Source organism: Anopheles coustani, chromosome 2 (genome assembly GCF_943734705.1).
Source record: "Anopheles coustani chromosome 2, idAnoCousDA_361_x.2, whole genome shotgun sequence".
Lineage (NCBI taxonomy): Eukaryota > Metazoa > Arthropoda > Insecta > Diptera > Culicidae > Anopheles > Anopheles coustani.
In genome coordinates, this window is record NC_071289.1 from 76,585,166 (window position 1) to 76,605,074 (window position 19,909).

Consider the following 19,909-nt stretch of genomic DNA (forward strand, 5'->3'; position numbering starts at 1 on the left):
TAGATCTGTTCGCGCTTTCCGTCCTGTGCTACAAAATGTAAATAAAATGACATTGAGCTGCATAAATGTCGCACGCATGAATTGTTCTACTCACTCCAAGCTACCATTGATTAGCGTTGATATGAGTGCTTGTCCTTCTAGTTTATCGAAACCCTTAAGCCACTCTCCGTTTAGCTACATTTATTAAATGAAAAGAAATCGTTCGGAGAAGCGTATTGTTTTGTTTAATTATTTTCCAGTGAACAAAACAAACACTACCATTTTGTGCTCTCTCTCTCACCATATATAGTGTCTGGCATAGTTTCGTCCCATTCGTCTACTCGTCCCTGCAAAATCTCTGCAAATGCCTCATCCCGAATTCGCCCACCGTTCTACCAGTGGTAAGTCTTATCAAGAAAGTATGTAGGTTTTTCCCACCCGTCTCAAATGTTCCCTTCCCCCAGACGCTACCATCTTAGCACGAACAACGGCCTCCTTCGCCTCCGCTGCCTAACGTAAACGGTCCGAGACCGTTCGAGCCGGGTCCGTTCTTGATCATATCCTGCAGACCCTTCTGGCGATCGCCATCGTCGAAGTTTTCACCCTGGAGAAAAAGACATAAAATAAAGTCAGTACGTCACAGTATGAAGTTGATCGATAATTTCTTACCCTGTGTTCTCTTTGCTCGCGGATCTTGCGGGCCAGCGTCAGGAAAGCTTCCTCGATGTTGATGTTCTGCTTGCAGGACACCTCAAAGAAGGGCATATCAAAGTTCTCTGCAATCTGATGGGAAAAATATTGTTAAATCTTAGATATGCCAACCATGTCTGGGAAAAAAATAAGAAATTCTTGACGATTTAAATATAATCAAACATTCAATTGTAGAATTAAAAAAAATCAAAACTACGTTAGTATATTTAAGAAATACTTCTCTAAAGAAGACAAACATTGTATTACTTGTTGACTGAAGTGTTCATAATTATTTAAAAATTTACTGCTTCACCATTCTATCACTTCTGTGTACATCCTCGAACCAACAGGTCATTGCCATCAGCAGGTGGATTGGTCTGGAAACAATTACTAATCCGTTTTTATGCTTTTCTCCCCATATTTTCCTATTCTATAGTAAAGTATACATTACGTTGGTTTTTCTTCTGGGAACATTTTAATCGCCCCGAGTTGTTAGCTCAGTGGAGCGATAAATCGACTGCATTGCTCGAGGAAAGGTACGTCCTAATGAGCAGTAAACACAACCATTCCCCAACCTCACCGCTTCTGCAGCAGTACTCCGAAAACGACATTCCGTGTGTCGCCTATTTGTCTCGGTTAATATTCCATTCCGTTTGGTTGTGCGGATGGTTGCGGTTCCTTTGCCCCAGGTTTTCAACATTCCACGCGACGGCTACGGGTCGAGGAGCACTCGAGGAGTGAATGGAACAAGGAACCCCCACACGGCCACCCTTCGATTAATGTGCGCTGAAGGGCCATGTTTCATTCATTTCCTTCGACGGGTGGAAAAAGAACCACAACAACCCCGATGGTATTTAGTGCAGGGTTTCTTCTCAACCCCAAACCCAACCGGAGGCAGAACGTACCACGTTGTCGCCACCATTCCCGGAGCCCCCTCTACCAACCTTCTGCCAACACGCCAGACGAGGAGGTGCAATAAATTAATTTCAATTAAATCCTCGGAGCAATCGGAGGCAGATTTGGCACCACGCGACAAAACCAAAACCTCGCCGATTTTCCATTGCCGAACTCACCTTTTCGCCTCGTTCTTTGTCGACGGCACGTTGTGGTGGATTGCATTCGCACTTGTTTCCCGCCAACACCTTCACCACGTCCGGCGCTGCGTTCTGGAACGTGTTGAAGAAGCAAATAGGTTTATGAGCGATGATGTATGAACTCACGGAGGGTTTCGGAATATGTTATTGCACACTGGAGTGTGTTTTTGGGTTAGCCTTCACTTTATATTCGCTGCGAAAAGAGTGGTCTCGAAAAATAGTGATTAAATCATAGTTATTTCAGTACTGGAAGTATTTTGAATGTGCAAATCAAAAAGGGTGATGTTTAGTTGCAAATTTCCCTCTCTTACTAAAGCTAATTTTTCGCATTTTAAATGAATGCCTTTAACATTGCAAAACATTGCCATAGGTTTACAACAAAACAAAAAAAAATAATGAAAAAACATCTTCATAAAAATACACACTTCATTTAAAACTCAACGATCGTGTTCGTGACCTGTTCGATTTCGCCACCTACCTCTTGGATGTTTCGTAGCCAGTAGGACAGGTTGTTGAACGATTCCAGGCTGGTCACGTCGTACATCAGCAGGATGCCCATGGCCCCGCGGTAGTAAGCCGTCGTCAGCGTGCGGAACCGTTCCTGGCCGGCCGTGTCCCAGATCTGCAGCTTGATCGGTACCCCGTCCAGGTTGATGAGCTTCTGTTTGAAATCGATTCCTGTGTTTTCGTTCGGCGCCACGAAAACAAATAAGGTCGAGAGGAAGGGCAAGCATAAGTCTTTTATTTTTATTCAGTTTTCCGTAGCTCGCCTGCAGACATAAACCGATGGCCCAACGATCCGTTCCCATATAAACCTCCCCTCTTCGCGAACCTCTTAGTTTCCCCGCGGTTTGATTTTCTCGTTTGTTTAAAATCGTTTACCATTTTCATGGCAGCTTGAACAGCTTGGCCACGAAAGATTGGATCCGGGCCCTGTGCCGTTGGCCGTTGGAGTTTTGGAGCAAACACTATCCATAAAACAAGCCGCTTTATTAGATCCTGCCAACACCGGGTCGACGTGCAAAGAGAACATGTTTGCTTTTTTTCCTTTTCTTTTATTACTCCAAAGGCCGGTTTTCCCGGATACGTAAAGTTTTTCTCACAGACGAGGGAAGCTAATGGGAACACAAAAGAGAACCATCAAATTTTTCTATTTGCTAGGAGAAAAAAAGAAAGAAAAAATACCGAGACGATGGACAAACACTGTCCCGCACCCGGGACCCAAAATTTGGCGTAAAACTTCGACCATCTGTCACCGACTGGGACAAAATGCGCCATCCTGTTCTACGGGCGCCCACAGACTGTCCCATCAGAAATCATTCATTTTCTTTTCACAATGGGAGCTGGTGGGGGATAGAGGAAACGAAAAAAAACTTGCGACACGATCCGGGATGCCCTCCACCCCGTTTTTGTACCGCTAATGATTCGAACGTTTTCGTATGGTTTTCGTTTCGTAAAAAAAGCTTGCATTTACTTGGGTACACCGGTCGGTGGCTGCAAAATTCATGACCCCCTGTTCCTATTCCTAGGAGTTCTGTTCGGTTTCGTTTCCTTTTCGGTTTTATTTTTTTAACCATTTTTTCTTTTCGACCCGCTGAAGATGTCCTCCTCCTGACGCGCAACCACCCACAAAACGATAGTAAAATGACCGTTCGCTCCATCTGGCCAGCATCAGGGCATCGGGTTCGACACGCGGTACTACTGAAAAGCGGTAAAATGCGCTAAAATATACGACACCGGACCGTAAATGTCGATCGTAAAAAATGTCTCGTCGCTTGAGGATACGCAAAGGGCCCGCAGGGTTAGGAGCGGATCGTCACGTTCTGGCGTGGGCCGCCCGAAGTGCGAGGGTCAGGGACAGTTTCCCGAAAGTCTTTTCGGTAATACCCGAACGTCGTAAAGCGGACAGGAGCGCCGGTGCTAGCGCCTTGGGCCGTTGACTTCATCTGGCCACGGGCGTTTCCGAGGAACGACATGGGATCCAGAGAGAGAACGTGCCTCAAAACGAAGATGTTATCTGTTTGAAAACTGATGGTTTTATTTGCTTGTCCACCAGGAAAGCAAAAAAAGGAGTTTCTTTTTAAATGAATAACAAAATAAAAATTCAAACTGGTAGAATAATCCGTCGAAAATTAAAACAGACTGGAGATATCATAAAAAGTCTTCAAATCACAAAAAATACATAAAAACAAACTAGTTTAGCTCCTATTGGAAAAACGGACGAGAAAACATAAACAAGTCTTAAAATTACATAAAATGATTCAAGTGTAAAAAACAAACTCGCTTAGCCTCGTATTGGGAAAACGGAGAAGCAAAGACGAAAATTCATCAGGGTAGTGTATTTTGCGCAACCTGGTATGGGAAGAAACAGAATTAATAGAAAAGCGAGAAAAAATTAAGCGTCTGCTGCTATTTCCTGTCGGCTCTCTAATTTCATCCGTCACGTACACAGAAAAGGCTCGGTAGAAAAAAGGACGGAAAACTAGAACTGAAAACAAGCTTCACCGTCGAACTGGTGACGCAGCATCGTCGCGAGCCACCATGTCCAAGGGCATCGAGGCGGTGCATCATCGTTGCATATGCAAACTGCACTCAACCGGGAGCGTATCAATTATCTGCACGCCAACCCCGGCTCCGGAAGCGTCAGGCGCCTCCACGATGAATCATCGGGAAGAGTAGAACTTTCCCCCGAACAGACGAACGTGTTCGGGCAGCATTCGTTCGTTATCATAATGATCTGTGTCCTCGGAATCGATTTAACTTAATTGATGAAATGCAGTGGAAAGGTGGAAAAAGCGCGCAGCACATGCACCGGACCGAAGACAAAGGAAACGATATTACTTTCCGTGGCGCAAGGACAAGGGCAAGGAAAATTATGCTGAAGCTTTGTGGCCCGCCGAGCCAAGAAAGAGTGTATCCACACCACTTTCCAGTGTCCACTTTGCTTCCAATCCAATCAACATTTATGATCATGTCGAGAGAGTGTTATTTTTGGAATATTTTTTCTTGCCCTCGCGTTTCCTAGATTTTGTCCCGACGCTGACGATGATGGAAAATGGAAGCTTTTCTTACCGATCGTTGAAATGTAGGTATCGTAGTACCGCTCGTCACAGTACCGATGAACGATGCACGTCTTGCCCACGTTCGAGTCGCCCAACACGAGCACCTTGTATGTGGCCGCAAAGTCTAGTGCCATTTTCGCTTGCTACCCACTGGATCACGTCGCCCTGCGAAGCGGGTCTGGTTCGGACTCCTCACAGCGGATGAGTCAGCGGATGGAATGTGCTTGGTTTAGTTCTGCTAACTTTACGGGCACGAAAACATACGGCACTCACTCACACGATGCTTCTCTCTCTCTCCCCTTTTCTCCCTTTTTATGGAATTTTTCTTTTTCTTAACAAATACGGTCTGATTTTCCCTTGTTGGCCTCTTTGTTTTCGCGAACGGTGGTGTCTTTGTTTTCCCCCCACCCCGAAGTTGGGCGTCCTTCCGGTGGGCGAACACTTTCCGTCACACTCCAGCTGAGCGAGCTGAATCACGGGATCGACGTGAATATTCTCGGCAAAAATTTCGCGTCTTTTCTGCGAATGTTGTCGAGTGTCGTAATTGGTATCCGAGTGCCCGCGTACACACCCACGGATATGCGTCACAAAGAAGGCCTCCTTTTTGATCGGAGCAAATCTTCCTCCTATTTTCACCACCCAAAAGCAGTTTGTTGTAGTTTGTTTGAAAACTTTCTTTTATCCCAATCCAGACAATATTAGCTGGTTGTTGATTAACTTTTACGCACAAAGAATTCGCCCAAGTTATTTGTAAACACTGCACAAAGAGGACACAATTTGGAAAATCTTCCCTTGACTATCAGTCATCCATATTACAACATCGCTGAAATTCACTAGATTATAAACATAGGATAGAATTAGCAATCACCAACTGCTCCAGCAGTAACCACAGACAGACTGAGCCCAACCAGGAGTCTGTTTTCACCGAGGCCAAACGCAAAGTTTTCCTTGTTGACTTTTCCTTACATCACACACAGGACGCTGCTGTATGGGTTGGGCTCTACCCACACGCTCGCATGTTGACGATTTTCCTGGAACACAAGCGTGGAAATAAACACGCACACAGGCAAGCCGATTGATAAACAGACATCCGTCGCCGTCTGGATCCGAAGAAAAAAGGATCCGTTCTAGGGAAATGGAAAACTTATTCCAACGAATCTTCCATCACACGTATTAAAATGAATGATTCCCTATAAATTAGAAATGGATGTCCTTAAATCTTTAGACATCAGTAATATTTTGTTCACATTTCGTAAAGCTTCAAAGGAATCGAGTCAAGTTCATGGTATCAGAATGCAACATCTGGAAGATTAATGCAAGCAATGTTATTCTAAAATGTTGTCGAAGCTTTCTAGAGTAACTGAGATTGTTAAAAGATATCACTCCACTTGTCTAACTACACAATTCGCACTTTTGATCAACACAAACCGTTTCAACATACGATTGAATCTTGACTCACGACCGTGTGGGACCGTTTTTACACCATTTATGACTGTATGCCTTCACAGTCGAAAACAAAAGTGTCGAGAAAATCAATAACATCCAGCGCGCGTGCGCTTGTATTCAAACATACACAGAAAAATGAACGTACCGGATGGGAAATGCTGTCGTCCCACGTGCAGGGGTACGGGAAATTTCAAACAAATAATTTCAGCAGGACTTTCATAGTGGCTCCCTCTGACGGGAATGATTTTTTTACAGGAACTAGTGCTAGAGTGTGGCACTTTCAAAAAGCAACAAAGTAGTCGGACACGCAAATCTCTTGTTGATTTATGCATTTTCGATGAGTGAACTAAATTGATACCATCCTTAACTGATGTTCATGGCGACGTATTCGCTTTCCATTCACAGCTAGGAAAATTTACAACCAGTTGCTCTCCAGAATGAACCGAATGCAAAACGAAGCCCATTCGTACTATCGTACACTACTCGCGGATACCTTCGGGACGGTGATACAAATCTCACAATGGTTCTTTACCGCTCCGTATCCGTTGTATCCTTATCAGCAGATCACCCCAGCTTCTCGGCACCGATTCTACGTGCTTCGTTTTCTTCAGAAGTTTCTCGCTGTGTTGATCTTTGGAACCATAACGGCCATTCCGGTGCTGATGTACTTCTTGCAAGACAAGGCTGTCTACGTCTACTCCGTGCCGATGTCAATCAAGATCATGTACTACATTCAGACAGTCCTGCAAATAGTCGGCGCATGGTACGTGGTGTACTTGTATCAGTTTCGGACCAACTTCCATTGGTTCTACTTTCACCGCCTCCAGCATGTACTGGAGCAGTTTGGACGGCGTGACATCGACGTCGGATTGCGTCAGGTCAAACGAACCGTCCGAATAGTTATGCTACTAATCCCAGTAGAAACCGGTATGATTGCCCTATTGTTCATCTTGCATGTCAAAACTTGGGGACAATTGCCAAAGCTCGTAACGTTAGGATCGAACCTGTTGTTAGGAACGACGATTAACCTGCAATATATGACCATAATGGGTACGGTGGCGATCCTTCTCCGACAGATGAACGACACGCTGGAATCGTTTGTAGTAACCCCTACGTCCGATGTTCAAAAAACGCTGAGAATTCAACTGATTCAACCGACACGTTTAACGATAGACGATCAACTTATGATTGAGAAGATTCGCCTCCTTCAACTGGAGCTGATGAAAGTGGTAGCGAAAACAAACGCGAGTGAATTCGGGACATTACTGTGTATATTTATTATCGCCATGTTCGTGTACATCAATATCGTGCTGCTGCAGGTCTACCAGGGAATTATACAAAACGCGATGCCCTTCGATATGTTTTGTATACGGCTGATAAATTGTTCATTTAAAATCTGGAGCTTCGTTGTGATTGCCTACTCGAACCGGTTGGTCCAAAAACAGGTTGGTTGTACGAAGCTATTTAACTGGAATGTCCTTACTAGTTTCATATATCCTCTTGCATAGAACCTTCGAGTTGGCACCATCCTGCATCAGCTCAACAAAGTGGACAATGGAATGACCTGTTTCAATATTGTATGTAGCTGTAGCTTTGACTTAGACACTTTTCGCATATTGTTTGTGTGTTTTTTGTAATTTTATTTTATTTGAAGATAAATCGATTTATAACGCAAACATGTTTGTTCTACGACGTCCACGAAGCTCATGAAATGATACCCATCGATATGTCGCTGATCTTCAAGGCAATACAATTTGCATGCATCGGATGATTTTTTGCTCAAAACACTTTCTTCTTTTTAGATTGTTGGCGGCATAACAAGCATCTTTGTAGTGTTGGTACAGTTTGCTGACTCGTACAAACCCCACATTTCATCCGAAAACGACGTAACAACATTTCGTCCGTAAACGATGTTCGCTAGAAAAGCTTAGAAGATAATCTTACACTGTTGCTAATGCGAAATCGACACAAACTAGTCAACTCACGCAATTTACTCTAGTTTTCAGCATACCACAAGCAATGGTAGCATAATTATTGCTCCGCCGGAAAACAACGAAATATTTACTCAGAAATATTCTGCACAGTTGTGTTTCTCGCGAGTGTTGACTTTACACTGTAAAATGTATCTTACGACGCGAAACGTGCATTAGGCTATGGTGCACTCTTTCGTTTAAACAATTTTACTGCATTCTTCGTTGGAAATAAATATCAACAAAAAATTCTCTCTAATCTAATTCTTCTTAAACTGTCACACAATTCTCAAAATTTTTAATATTTTACTAAACATTGTTATATACTTGAGAAAAAATAAGAATTACAGATATTGCAGACATGATATAGTAAAATATAAATATGAATAATTAATAAAAATAAGGCTTTAAACTTATCGATCCATTGTCCATATAATTAAATACCCTTTCGTGTCTTGATAGATAGTGACATCGATCTCGTGAATCACTTGTTGTATTGCACATTATTCATGCATACATCCAACTCAGCTAAAACATCCTTTTACCTTTGCTTACCACTCACATAACGTGACTACTTGCAATCAGTTACTTTGCAGAATGAAACGGATGCAATACGAAGTGCATTTGTACTATCGTACACTTCTCGCGGATACCTTCGGGACGGTGATAAAAATCTCACAATGGTGCTTTACCGCTCCGTATCCGTTGTATCCTTATCAGCAGGTCACCCCAGATTCTCGGCACCGATTCTACGTGCTTCGTTTTCTTCAGAAGTTTCTCGCTGTGTTGATCTTTGGAACCATAACGGCCATTCCGGTGCTGATATACTTCTTGCACGACAAGGCTGTCTACGTCTACTCTGTGCCGATGTCGATCAAGATCATGTACTACATTCAGACACTCCTGCATATAGTAGGCGCATGGTACGTGGTGTACTTGTATCAGTTTCGGACCACCTTCCATCGGTTCTACTTTCACCGCTTCCACCGTGTGCTGGAGCAGTTTGGACGGCGTGATATCGACGTCGGATTGCGTCAGGTCAAAAGAGCCGTCCGAATAATTATGATACTAACCCCAGTAGAAATCGCTATGGTTGCCCTGTTGTTCATCTTGTATGTCAAAACTTGGGGACAATTGCCCAAACTCGTGTCGTGGGGATCGAACCTGATATTAAGAACGACGATTAACCTGCAGTATATGACCATAATGGGTACGGTGGCGATCCTTCTCCGACAGATGAACGACACGCTGGAATCGTTTGTAACCCATGTAACCCATGCGTCCGATGTTCAAAAAACTCCGAATATTCAACTAATTCAACCGACACGTTTAACGATAGACGATCAACTTACGATCGAGAAGATTCGCCTCCTTCAACTGGAGCTGATGAAAGTGGTGGCGAAAATAAACGCGGGTGAATTCGGGACAATACTGTGCATATATATTATCGCCATTTTCGTGTACATCAATATCGTGCTGCTGCAGGTCTACCAGGGAAAACTACAAAACGCGATGCCATTCGATATGTTTTGTATACGGCTGATAAGCTGTGCTTTAACATGTGTGGGCTTGGTTGTGATTGCCTACTCGAACCGGTTGGTCCAAAAACAGGTTAGTTGTACGAAGCTATTTAATTGGAATGTCCTTACAAGTTTGATATTTCCTCTTGCATAGAACCTTCGAGTTGGCACCATCCTGCATCAGCTCAACAAAGTGGACAATGGATTGACCTGTTTCAACATTGTATGTAACTGTATCTTTGCTTAGACACTTTTTGGATATTGTTTGTGGTTTTGTTTTATTTGAAGATAAATCGATTTATAACGCAAACGCCTTTGTTCTACGACGTCCACGAAGCTCGCAAAATGATACCCATCGATATGTCGCTGATCTTCAAGGCAATACGATTCGCATGCATCGGATGATCTTTTGCTCAAAACACTTTCTTCTTTTTAGATTGTTGGCGGCATAACAAGCATCTTTGTAGTGTTGGTACAGTTTGCTGACTCGTACAAACCCCACATTTCATCCGAAAACGACGTAACAACATTTCGTCCGTAAACGATGTTCGCTAGAAAAGCTTAGAAGATAATCTTACACTGTTGCTAATGCGAAATCGACACAAACTAGTCAACTCACGCAATTTACTCTAGTTTTCAGCATACCACAAGCAATGGTAGCCGCCGGAAAACAACGAAATATTTACTCAGAAAGATTCTGCACAGTTGTGTTTCTCGCGAGTGTTGACTTTACACTGTAAAATGTATCTTACGAAGTGAAACGTGCTTGAGGCTATGGCGCACTCTTTCGTATAAACAATTTTACTGGAATCTTCGTTGGAAATAAAGATCAACAAAATATTCTCTCTAATCTAATTGTTCTTAAATTGTCACGCAATTCTCAAAATTTTGAAAATTTTACTAAAAATTGTTGTATACTTGAGAAAAAAAGAATTACAGAAATTGCAGCCATGATATCGTAAAATATAAACATGAATAATTAATAAAAATAAGGCTTTAAACTTACCGATCCATTGTCCGTGTAATTAAATGCCTTTCCGTGCCTTGATAGATAGTGACATCGATCTCGTGAATCCCTTGTTGTATTGCACATTATTCATGCATACATCCAACTCAGCTAAAACATCCTTTTACCTTTGCTTACCGCTCACATAACGTGACTACTTGCAATCAGTTACTTTGCAGAATGAACCGGATGCAAAACGAAGTGCATTTGTACTATCGTACACTGCTGGCGGATACCTTCGGGACGGTAATCAAAGTATCTCAATGGTTCCTAATAGTTCCATATCCGTTATATCCATACCAGGAGGTCACTCCAGCTTCCCAGCAGCGTTTCTACGTGCTTAGTTTCCTTAAGAAGCTACTTTCTGTGCTGATCGTCGTCGCGATGGTTGGCGCACTAGTGCGGAATATGTTCTTCTACGCCAAAGCTGTCTACATCTACTCCGTCCCGACGTCTATCAAACTCATGTACTACATCGAGACAATCTTGCAGCTAAGTTGCATGTTGTACATACTATTCGTGTTTCAATTCAGAACCAGCTTTCATCGGTACTACTTCGATAAGATTTGGCATGTGCTGGAGCAGTTTGGGCGGCGTGATATCCACGTCGGGTTGCAAAAGATAAAGAGAACTAATCGAACAATCGTGTTCATAACCGCAGTGCAAATTGTTTCGAACATCACAACGTTTGTCTTGTATGCCACCGGTTGGGGACAACTCGTCAAGATCCTACGATTTTTGTTCGTATCCTTGTCAGGCAGGGCCAATATTTTGGTATATATGACAATGATGGGTACAGTGGAAGTACTCCTCCGGCAGATGAACGACACGCTGGAATCCTTTCTACATCCTACTCCTGGTGTTGAAAAAACATTCAGTATTCAACTGAAACAACCGATGCAACTTACGGCGGACGATCAACGCATGATCGAGAAGATTCGCCTTCTCCAACTGGAACTGATGAAAGTAGTAGCGAAAACCAACGCGGGTGAATACGGGGCAATACTGATTGTTTTCTTCACTAGCACATTTTTCCATATCAATATGGAATTCCTGCAGCTCTACCAGGCCAAACAACATAATATGATCTCACAGACAATGCTCTACTTGCGGTTGATAAATTGTGCGTTTAGATTCAGCCCATACATTATGTTTGCCTACTCAAACCGATTGGTTCAAAAACAGGTTAGTGCATCTTATAGTGTGGATCAGCTGAATATCTTTAAAACGTTTAAAATCTTTTTGTTTAGAATCTTCGAGTTTGCCGCGTCCTACATGAGCTCAACAATATGGACATTGGATCAAACTACTCTCACATTGTATGTTTCCATCTTGATAAGGACGTACATTCGAAATTAAATTAATTAATTTAATTATTTATTTTATTGTTTTTGCAGACAAAGCGCTTCGTAACGCAAACATGTTTGTTCAGTAATGCTCACGAAGTTTGTGGAATGATACCGATCGATATGTCACTGATCTCGACGGTAATACTACTGGCATATGAGGAATGACTTTAGTTTTGATAACTCTTTCCTATTTTTTGCAGATGGTTAGTGGAATAATGAGCCTTACTATAGTGTTGATTCAATTTAATGACGCATGCGAAAATGATTGAGACTATCGTCAACCAACCATCGTAACTGTTCTATTCGAAGAAATGAAAAGGCATTTTACAAAGGTGCTTTAAAACAAATTAATTGTGAACCAAATTACGCACCTTTTCTATGTGAAAAAATGAAATGAGAATAAATTTTTCAATTGTACTTAAAAAATTCACTAAATTAATCCGACAAAACCTTGATAGTGTATCAACCAACTAATATTTGACATGTAAACGCAAAAGGTGGACAATGAAATTACTAAACAACAGCCGGTAACAGACCAGAAATTGTTTTAAAAATGACAAAATTGTAGCGTTTTGAAAATTACATGGCCTCCCTTTCAAGACTCGTCCTCGAGAGGTAGCAAATTGATTGTGAATGTCGCATGTACATTTTCAACGAATGCATTAGGTAGAAACATTACTTTACCATTAATTATGGCTGCTTACTGTTCGAAACACGTTAACACACTTGCAAGCAGTGTCATTACAGAATGGACCGTATGCAAAACGGCTTTTTATCGCGCACTACTCGTAAATACCATCTGGTGGTGATCAAACCAGCTTCTCAAAAGCGATTCCACATGCTCAGTTTTCTTAAGAAGTTGCTTAAGCACGTTATTATAATGCACTACTTGACGATTACCTTCTTCTGGTGGTGATCAAAACCAGCTTCTCAGAAGCAATTCTACATGCTTAGTTTTCTTAAGAAATTACTTTCTTTGCTGATCGTTGTCTCAATGACCGCAGCAAAGGTGCGAAACATTTTTTTTTTTTTTATTTACGCTAATTCATCAGACTCATTTACTACATCCAGACAATCTTGCAGCTAAAGTGCATGATTTTCATACTGTTTTTCAATTCAGAACCTGCTTTCATCGGTACTACTTCGATAGGATTTGGCATGTTTGGACGGCGAGACGTCTGCTTGTGTCAGGTCAAACGAGTCGTCCGAGTAGTTGTGCTACTAACTCAAGTCATACTTTAAAATTTAAATCTAGTATAAACTTCAACACATTAATTAATTAGCTTGAATAAAGCTTTTCACTGTATCTATCAACTGAAAAACTGTATCATTATTTATGCAGCATTGGAACACATTTCGTGTGCCCATTTACCAAGCGTGATCAAGATTGACAAAGTGGAAGCGTTTCAGTCGTCCTTCGACATGAAGCCGGTTAAGTTAAATGAGGAATATTTTCACGCCCTACTTGTTAGAAGACTTCGTCTTTTGCTCATCGTGTCGCAATGGTTGTGCTTTCTACCCTACCCATTCTATCTTCTCCAAGCGGAGACAAACCGCGTTCATTTCCATGCACAAATTCTCAAGTGGATCAGCAAGGCTACGGTATTGCCACTGATTGCCATGCATTTGGTGTGCCTGGTACTACTTTACTTATACTATATCGAGTTACTTCTCGAGATTAAGGTAACGCCACTGCTTCAGGTAATGTATCATCTGGAAAACATCTTCAATGTCCTTTTGGTGATAGTGGCACTTATTGGACCGCGGTTGTATGCCGAACAATTCAATGGTATCACCGAACGGTTGGTCCGGGTTTGGATTCGCTTCGGACAAGCGTGTGTAGACGTGCCCCTAAAGGCTACCGAAGTATCCACCAAATGCTTGTTAGCTCTCTACACCGGCCACGGACTGCTAGTGACCGTTGTCACCCTTATTTTCATCGAGTATCCACTCTCAGTGCTACTGTTGGGTGCGTATCAGCTACCATACATTGCCGTTGTCATCAACGTTCTTCAATTTCGTACGAATCTCTCGGCCATTGCGGGCACCATCGGGTGTCTGAATGATAAGCTGGAACGACTTAGGCAAATGCAATCCGACTCCGCGGAACAGAGGGCTTTTACAAAGCATTCACAGATCTCCTACATCACACCTTCATCGGCATCCTGCGGCAAAGGAGAATTATACCGGTCCGGTTATGTGCATGCCGAAGAAATCGAAGAGCTGTCCACGCTCCACATGAAACTCGTGGGCTTGACGAAGGATACAAATGGCCATTACGGGGGGCTCCTGATAATGATTATGGCGGCTTCCTTCATTAACATCAATGTGATGCTGCTGGAGGTGTATCACAACTTTCACGAACAGGAAATCCCAGTAGGCTGCGTGCTGTTGTTGTTTGTCCATGCTATGCTGCACTTCTCTTTCTTTGTGGTTATAGCGAAATCAAACAACTATGTCCAAGGGGAGGTAAAAGAAGCTTTAGGTTCTGAACGATGAAAAAAATGATTTAAAAAAAATTCAAATATATTTACAGAACTACCGGACGCTGTTACTTTTGCATGAATTTAAATCTTCATGGGATAGTCGGCAGAACGATGCGGTAAGTTGTGAATTAAATGTTTGCAGAAAGCGATTGCATTCTCATGTAAGGCTGAGATCCATGGATTCCTTTTTGAATCTGAGAACGAGGAAAAAGTATTATGACCAATTTATAATGCATCCACCTATTCAATATCGTGGATTATAATATCTTATAGGCATTTGAATATACCTTAGAACTTGTGCCCCTCCACAATTAATTTAATCGTATCCATTGCTTAATAAAAGCATATGCTAACTACATTTAATAATGGTTACATTATTAAATTATCTCAATAAATGTTCATTGGATATGAACAGCATTGCGTGATGCTTCACCACTTCAAAAGTTTATGTGCCACCGTTGTGGCATAAGCCGTTAATTTTTAATTACTACAATATCGCACTGGCACGCATCGGCCAAGCGTTTCGGCGGAAAACCGCGAACAACACAAACCGTCCGCAGTCGAAGTCTGGAAAATGGCCTGGAGCAACACGGATGACGATAAACTGCGCCATCTGCTGCGGCTCAATATTGGGCCCACGATGCGCATATCGCAGTTTTTCTCGCTTGCTCCGTACCCACTGTCCGTGTTACAGCCCAACTGCTCCGTGGACAGCGTGCAGACTAAAGTGGTGATATTTATCCGATTGTTGGTAGCCATTGCTGTCACGTTTACGACCGTAGCGTCTCTGTTCGTGCTTTTTTTTTACTACCCAGAGCTGCTGTACAATCCTAGGGTTCCGATATTCATCAAAATTTTGTACTACATTGGCAACACGCTCCAACTAGTTACGGTTTCGAATCTGCTGATAGGTTGTGAACAGCGTAGGTTACAATACGAGGGTTATTTTGATCACGTGTTGGTTCTAGTGCGCCACACGGCTTCCCAAAGCGACTGCCAACAAACAATATGGTACCGGAACACAACGACAGCATTGCTAGTTATATTCTTTTCGGTTACGCTGCTGCTGCCGGTCGGCTTTGCCTCCGTCTTGTTTGATATCGGTGTTATTCCATACATGATCGCCCAAATTGTACCATTCATCGTCAGCACCATGATACTCCTTCAGTACTATAGTGTGTTTGTACATTTAGCTTCGATCCTAAGAAAACTAAACGAAAGAATAGAACCGCTCACGCGCGAAAAGTCTGCCTATGTACTGCACGGTAAAGACTATTCGCCTCATGCATTAACCATGGGCAAGACCTACTTCCAGCTGATAGAGCACCTACGGCTACTTCAACTTCAAGCCATGGACATTGCCGGTGTACTAAGTAATAATTTTGCACTGGTAATTATACTCATTGTGGTGGCCACTTTTGCCAGCGTCAACATTGAGCTGCTCGAGGTGTACCAGTGCATCAAAAATGGCACACTAGGGCCATTTCATATCGTTTTGAAAGCTCTGTATGCGGGGACAAAATTTTTCTTCTACGTTTTAATCGCCTATCCTAACTGGTTGGTTCAAAAGGAGGTGAATAATGCACTACACGTGCTGGAGAGATATGTTTTTTTTAATAGCAATTTGTGTTATGCTTCTAGAACCAACGTTCACTTGTTATGCTGTACAAAATAAAAAGGGCCTCGTGTTCCGATGAGACGAATGGGGCGGTAAGTTAGAGAAATGATGATTGCTTGAATTTTAAAACGGAGTTATGTCAACGATGAATAACTTAAATTTCAGCAGGTTTGCAACTTAAAATTTTCGATTCTCTTACATTCCCTACCTTTTAGATCGAGCACTACGTATCGCAAATTTCCAATATGCAAGGTGTACATGAAGCATGCGGAATGGTTAATTTGGACATGAAACTTATCTCAGGCGTATGTAAAACGCTGATAAATTGCAGACTGCGTTTTCAGTAACCGATCATTTATCTTTTATTCCCAGTCTGTGGCGGCAATCACATCGATTATGGTGGTACTTATTCAATTTTCAGATTCTGGCACATAGACGTGATGTCCTTCGACGTGGTTGTGATTTTCACACTTCACTGCTATGAAACGCACGTGCGCTTTGCGGACAAATCGTGGCAAATGCTATGCAGCGCTTGTTAATATTAGATGTAAAGACTTTATAAGAATTTCGAAATTTGTATAAGGAGGTATTCGATCTCTAATCCAAATGTTTGGTAAAATAATGTCTAAGCTTTTTTAAAATAAAATCACATGTTTCGTACCATTGCAAACTAAGTAACAGTTCTTACCTTAACTCGTACTCGCTAAGCATCAATAAAAGTTCCACAACAATTGATATGTTCGGAAATTACTAAGTTAAACAGTTCATCTAATGCTGCAGGTGAGGTCATACATTCTAACAACTGGCAAGGGTAAAAATAAAACAAAATGCCATGATTAGCCTTCTGATACCGATAACAACTTCACTAGATAGACACCATTTAACATCGATCAGCTAAACGCTGTGAGTGATGGAAGACATTTTTTTTCTATTTTTTATCACTGCACTTTTTGCTTCGAGGCGGAGGTATCTCGGCGTCCGGATCAAACATTACGTTGTCCATTTTTTTTGTATCGGGTGTGATTCTCGCCTCTGCAAGGTAACAAATGTTATGAATATTAATTTACCACGACGAAATTGGCCTCCGGCCACAGATAGTCCCGCACCACTTACCAAATACGGTCGGTTGTTTCCGCACCGCCTGCACTACTGAGCTGCGCAACTCGACTTCCACATCCTTGGCAATTTTGATTTTCTTTTCGAACATATGCAACAAAGATGTTTGCAAGGTTAAGCACGATAAATTTAGCATTGCATCGATTCAACGCACCTCTTGGATTTCCTTTTCATCCGTGATGTCCTTGTTTTTGATAAATTCCTCCCTGATCCGTTGTCGAGCTGCCGTAATAGTACGAAAATCTCCGGCGAACACATCATTTTTAGTGCGCTGCAGTATTTTGTACCACCGAAGAGCCTGTGAAGCATTTGCCAGAATCGGGTTAATCTTGCGCGCCGGAGGCATTTGAAACAAAAGCTCATTAACACTACACTGAAATTACCTCTCGTCGTAGCGAACTCATAATTTTACTACCGGCAGAACCACGGAACAGAACAAAATAGTTGTTTATGCAACAACGAGTAGATTGTTTTGGTGGTGATTTCGGTTTGACAGCGTGCAACGGAAAAAGTTGACGAACCGTGTAGGTACTGTGCAGCCCTGCTCGACGAAACATTGACGTTCTAAACGTCATCATTTCTGTCAAATTTTCCAAACCCTTCGATATTTTCCGGGACATTCTAGGAAGGATCAACTGTGCCAGACAAAATCGTCTTTCTTGCTGACCCTTGTCTACTTTGACTGCACAGACTCCGAAATGGCTGATCTAGGTGCTCCCGTTCGTGTTTCCCCACTGATCCGGGTAAGTTATCGTGGATACCCGTGCTGGAATCACGGCGGAACGTTCATCGCACGACCAAAACATTATGTAATGATTCCCTCCGGAGGTACTCCGTGTTCCGGCTCATTTTGCGTATCGGTCGATGATAACACAACAATCGGACGAATAACCTAAGTAGCTAGATTGCCAATTTATGTAACTTCAACACTGTCCCCCTTTTTCAGTTCGGACGTTGGTCGTTCCTTGTCGTCGGAGTGGCATACGGTGCTTATCATCAGAACCGCCTGGCCAAGCGGGAGGTTGGAATTCGAGAAATTGAAGCACAGCAAAAGGTCATCCGGGACGCTAAACTGGCCGAAGAGAAGAAGCGTAACCAGGAAGGTAAGAAAACGAAATGAAGCCGCATTGGGTTACGATGAAGATAACCATGATTTCTCTACCGTTTTCAGCCGAAGCTAAGGCCATCGCCGAACTATCTGCGCCCACCAAGAAGTAGACATTCGAATGACCTAAACTCCTGTCGCTTGAAGACACCGAAGATCTTGTGTCTTGTGTAATTTGCAGTACTGGATAACAAAATAAATTCTTAGGAAGATCCAACAATTCAGTTGTGTTATTAAGCTTATAAAAGAGTAGACAGGATTTTTATTTCGCAAGCTGGGCGCAATTTTATTTCCGGATGTCCATAGCTCAACTATAATTCATATCGCAACCATCAGGACGCAGAGTTAAGAGTTACTTTTATGATAATATTTGTTTTATTCATTTGTTAAACATGTTTGTATCGTGCAATTCTTGCCGAAGTCACGACGTCGATTCACGAACTTGCGATCCAGATCCAGATGAATAAATATCACCGCAGCTCATCCTCCCGATTATTAGTAAGTTTTGATGGAAATTCGTGTGTAACACGATACGCAGTGGTCACCGCAGCTTAATCTGTTGCCGCCATTGCGCGCGCTTGTGCTCGTACGCGCTTTTCATACTCTAGACGGTTTTGGCAGTAGATGGTGTAGGCTTCCGCTTGGGCAGGATCTTTGACGTTTGGTTCGTTCAACAAATCCTGTATTCCCAGCAGAATCTGTTTGATGGTAATCGCCGGACGCCAATCTTTTTCTTCATCCAACAACGACAGACACACTGTTCCCGACGGGTACACGTTCGGATGAAACAGAGGAGGTTCAAACTTGCATTTCGGCGGACTGGTAGGGTAGTCATCCTTGAAAAGCATTCGCAGCTTGTATGAACCACCTTCCCATGGCGTTCCCTTCTTTCCGGGGATAGCGCATTCCCATGTCATGAGGTTCAGGGATCCGTCTGTATTTTTTACTGGCCTGGCAACGAATCCGTACGGATGATCCTTACGCCAAGCTTTACGTTCTTCACCCAAACGTGCAACTGCGATTCCAGACATTTTGATCAACACAATTTATTCCGCACTGCTTTACAATAGTAGACAAAATGGCAAGCTGCTTCACTTGTGCGTTTCCGTCTCGAAGACCGGGCGTCCAAACAATAGGCAGAACTTTTCAGCATGTCAATGTCGTTTACAACGTACAATTCATTACTGTCAACTACGTTTGGTGTATCTTTGCTGAGACAATTTCTTATTATTTCCACAAGTTTTATGAAAACTAAAACGTTTAAAGTAGGTGTTACTATGGGAACACATATTTTATACATTTCTATTTATTAAAAACAGTTGTATGATCGTTTGTAATGAACTGAAGCCCTTTTTGTGATTATGGCGCCTAATTAAGCATGAGGTGATTGTAGCGTCAACCAAGGTCTCTAGGGACTAGGGCTAGCCTCAACTGATTTTCAGATTGGAATTAATGTTGAAATCTGTTC

The 19,909-nt window shown here is 42.4% G+C and overlaps 5 protein-coding genes across 5 annotated transcripts; 2 read left to right on the forward strand and 3 right to left on the reverse strand.

Moving 5' to 3' along the window:
• Nucleotides 1-454: 454 nt before the first annotated feature.
• Nucleotides 455-5,554, reverse strand: LOC131266522 (ras-related protein Rab-8A). The gene is made up of 5 exons (XM_058269074.1): nt 4,836-5,554; nt 2,242-2,441; nt 1,743-1,835; nt 649-762; nt 455-583 (listed from the first exon to the last, which is right to left on the reverse strand). The coding sequence occupies exons 1-5, from the start codon at nt 4,957-4,959 to the stop codon at nt 455-457; spliced, it is 660 nt and encodes a 219-aa protein (XP_058125057.1). The 5' UTR covers nt 4,960-5,554.
• A 3,284-nt stretch (nt 5,555-8,838) lies between these two features.
• LOC131266518 (uncharacterized) lies at nt 8,839-10,545 on the forward strand. The gene is made up of 4 exons (XM_058269068.1): nt 8,839-9,852; nt 9,916-9,984; nt 10,050-10,139; nt 10,198-10,545. Exons 1-4 carry the CDS (start codon nt 8,839-8,841, stop codon nt 10,300-10,302), a joined length of 1,278 nt encoding a protein of 425 aa, XP_058125051.1. The 3' UTR covers nt 10,303-10,545.
• Nucleotides 10,546-16,989: 6,444 nt separating this feature from the next.
• LOC131266526 (complex III assembly factor LYRM7) lies at nt 16,990-17,813 on the reverse strand. The gene is made up of 4 exons (XM_058269083.1): nt 17,720-17,813; nt 17,491-17,634; nt 17,334-17,415; nt 16,990-17,252 (listed from the first exon to the last, which is right to left on the reverse strand). Exons 1-4 carry the CDS (start codon nt 17,738-17,740, stop codon nt 17,149-17,151), a joined length of 351 nt encoding a protein of 116 aa, XP_058125066.1. The 5' UTR covers nt 17,741-17,813; the 3' UTR covers nt 16,990-17,148.
• A 118-nt stretch (nt 17,814-17,931) lies between these two features.
• On the forward strand, nt 17,932-18,661 carry LOC131266529 (ATP synthase subunit e, mitochondrial). The gene is made up of 3 exons (XM_058269086.1): nt 17,932-18,079; nt 18,283-18,439; nt 18,508-18,661. Exons 1-3 carry the CDS (start codon nt 18,035-18,037, stop codon nt 18,552-18,554), a joined length of 249 nt encoding a protein of 82 aa, XP_058125069.1. The 5' UTR covers nt 17,932-18,034; the 3' UTR covers nt 18,555-18,661.
• Nucleotides 18,662-18,706: 45 nt separating this feature from the next.
• On the reverse strand, nt 18,707-19,561 carry LOC131266525 (SUMO-conjugating enzyme UBC9-B). The gene has a single exon (XM_058269082.1). The coding sequence runs from the start codon at nt 19,470-19,472 to the stop codon at nt 18,993-18,995; it is 480 nt and encodes a 159-aa protein (XP_058125065.1). The 5' UTR covers nt 19,473-19,561; the 3' UTR covers nt 18,707-18,992.
• Between the last annotated feature and the right edge of the window lie 348 nt (nt 19,562-19,909).

Coding starts and splice junctions, on each gene's coding strand:
- LOC131266522 (XM_058269074.1), bottom strand. CDS start 4,959: ATGGCACTAGACTTTGCGGCCACATACAAGGTGCTCGTGTTGGGCGAC. Junction 763..1,742: donor ACAAAGAACGAGGCGAAAAG/GTGAGTTCGGCA, acceptor TTTTCCCATCAG/ATTGCAGAGAACTTTGATAT. Junction 584..648: donor GCGAGCAAAGAGAACACAGG/GTAAGAAATTAT, acceptor CTTTTTCTCCAG/GGTGAAAACTTCGACGATGG.
- LOC131266518 (XM_058269068.1), top strand. CDS start 8,839: ATGAAACGGATGCAATACGAAGTGCATTTGTACTATCGTACACTTCTC. Junction 9,853..9,915: donor ACCGGTTGGTCCAAAAACAG/GTTAGTTGTACG, acceptor CCTCTTGCATAG/AACCTTCGAGTTGGCACCAT. Junction 10,140..10,197: donor ATATGTCGCTGATCTTCAAG/GCAATACGATTC, acceptor TCTTCTTTTTAG/ATTGTTGGCGGCATAACAAG.
- LOC131266526 (XM_058269083.1), bottom strand. CDS start 17,740: ATGAGTTCGCTACGACGAGAG. Junction 17,635..17,719: donor TGAGTTCGCTACGACGAGAG/GTAATTTCAGTG, acceptor AATGCTTCACAG/GCTCTTCGGTGGTACAAAAT. Junction 17,416..17,490: donor ATGAAAAGGAAATCCAAGAG/GTGCGTTGAATC, acceptor ATGTTCGAAAAG/AAAATCAAAATTGCCAAGGA.
- LOC131266529 (XM_058269086.1), top strand. CDS start 18,035: ATGGCTGATCTAGGTGCTCCCGTTCGTGTTTCCCCACTGATCCGG. Junction 18,080..18,282: donor GTGTTTCCCCACTGATCCGG/GTAAGTTATCGT, acceptor CCCCTTTTTCAG/TTCGGACGTTGGTCGTTCCT. Junction 18,440..18,507: donor GAAGAAGCGTAACCAGGAAG/GTAAGAAAACGA, acceptor TACCGTTTTCAG/CCGAAGCTAAGGCCATCGCC.
- LOC131266525 (XM_058269082.1), bottom strand. CDS start 19,472: ATGTCTGGAATCGCAGTTGCACGTTTGGGTGAAGAACGTAAAGCTTGG.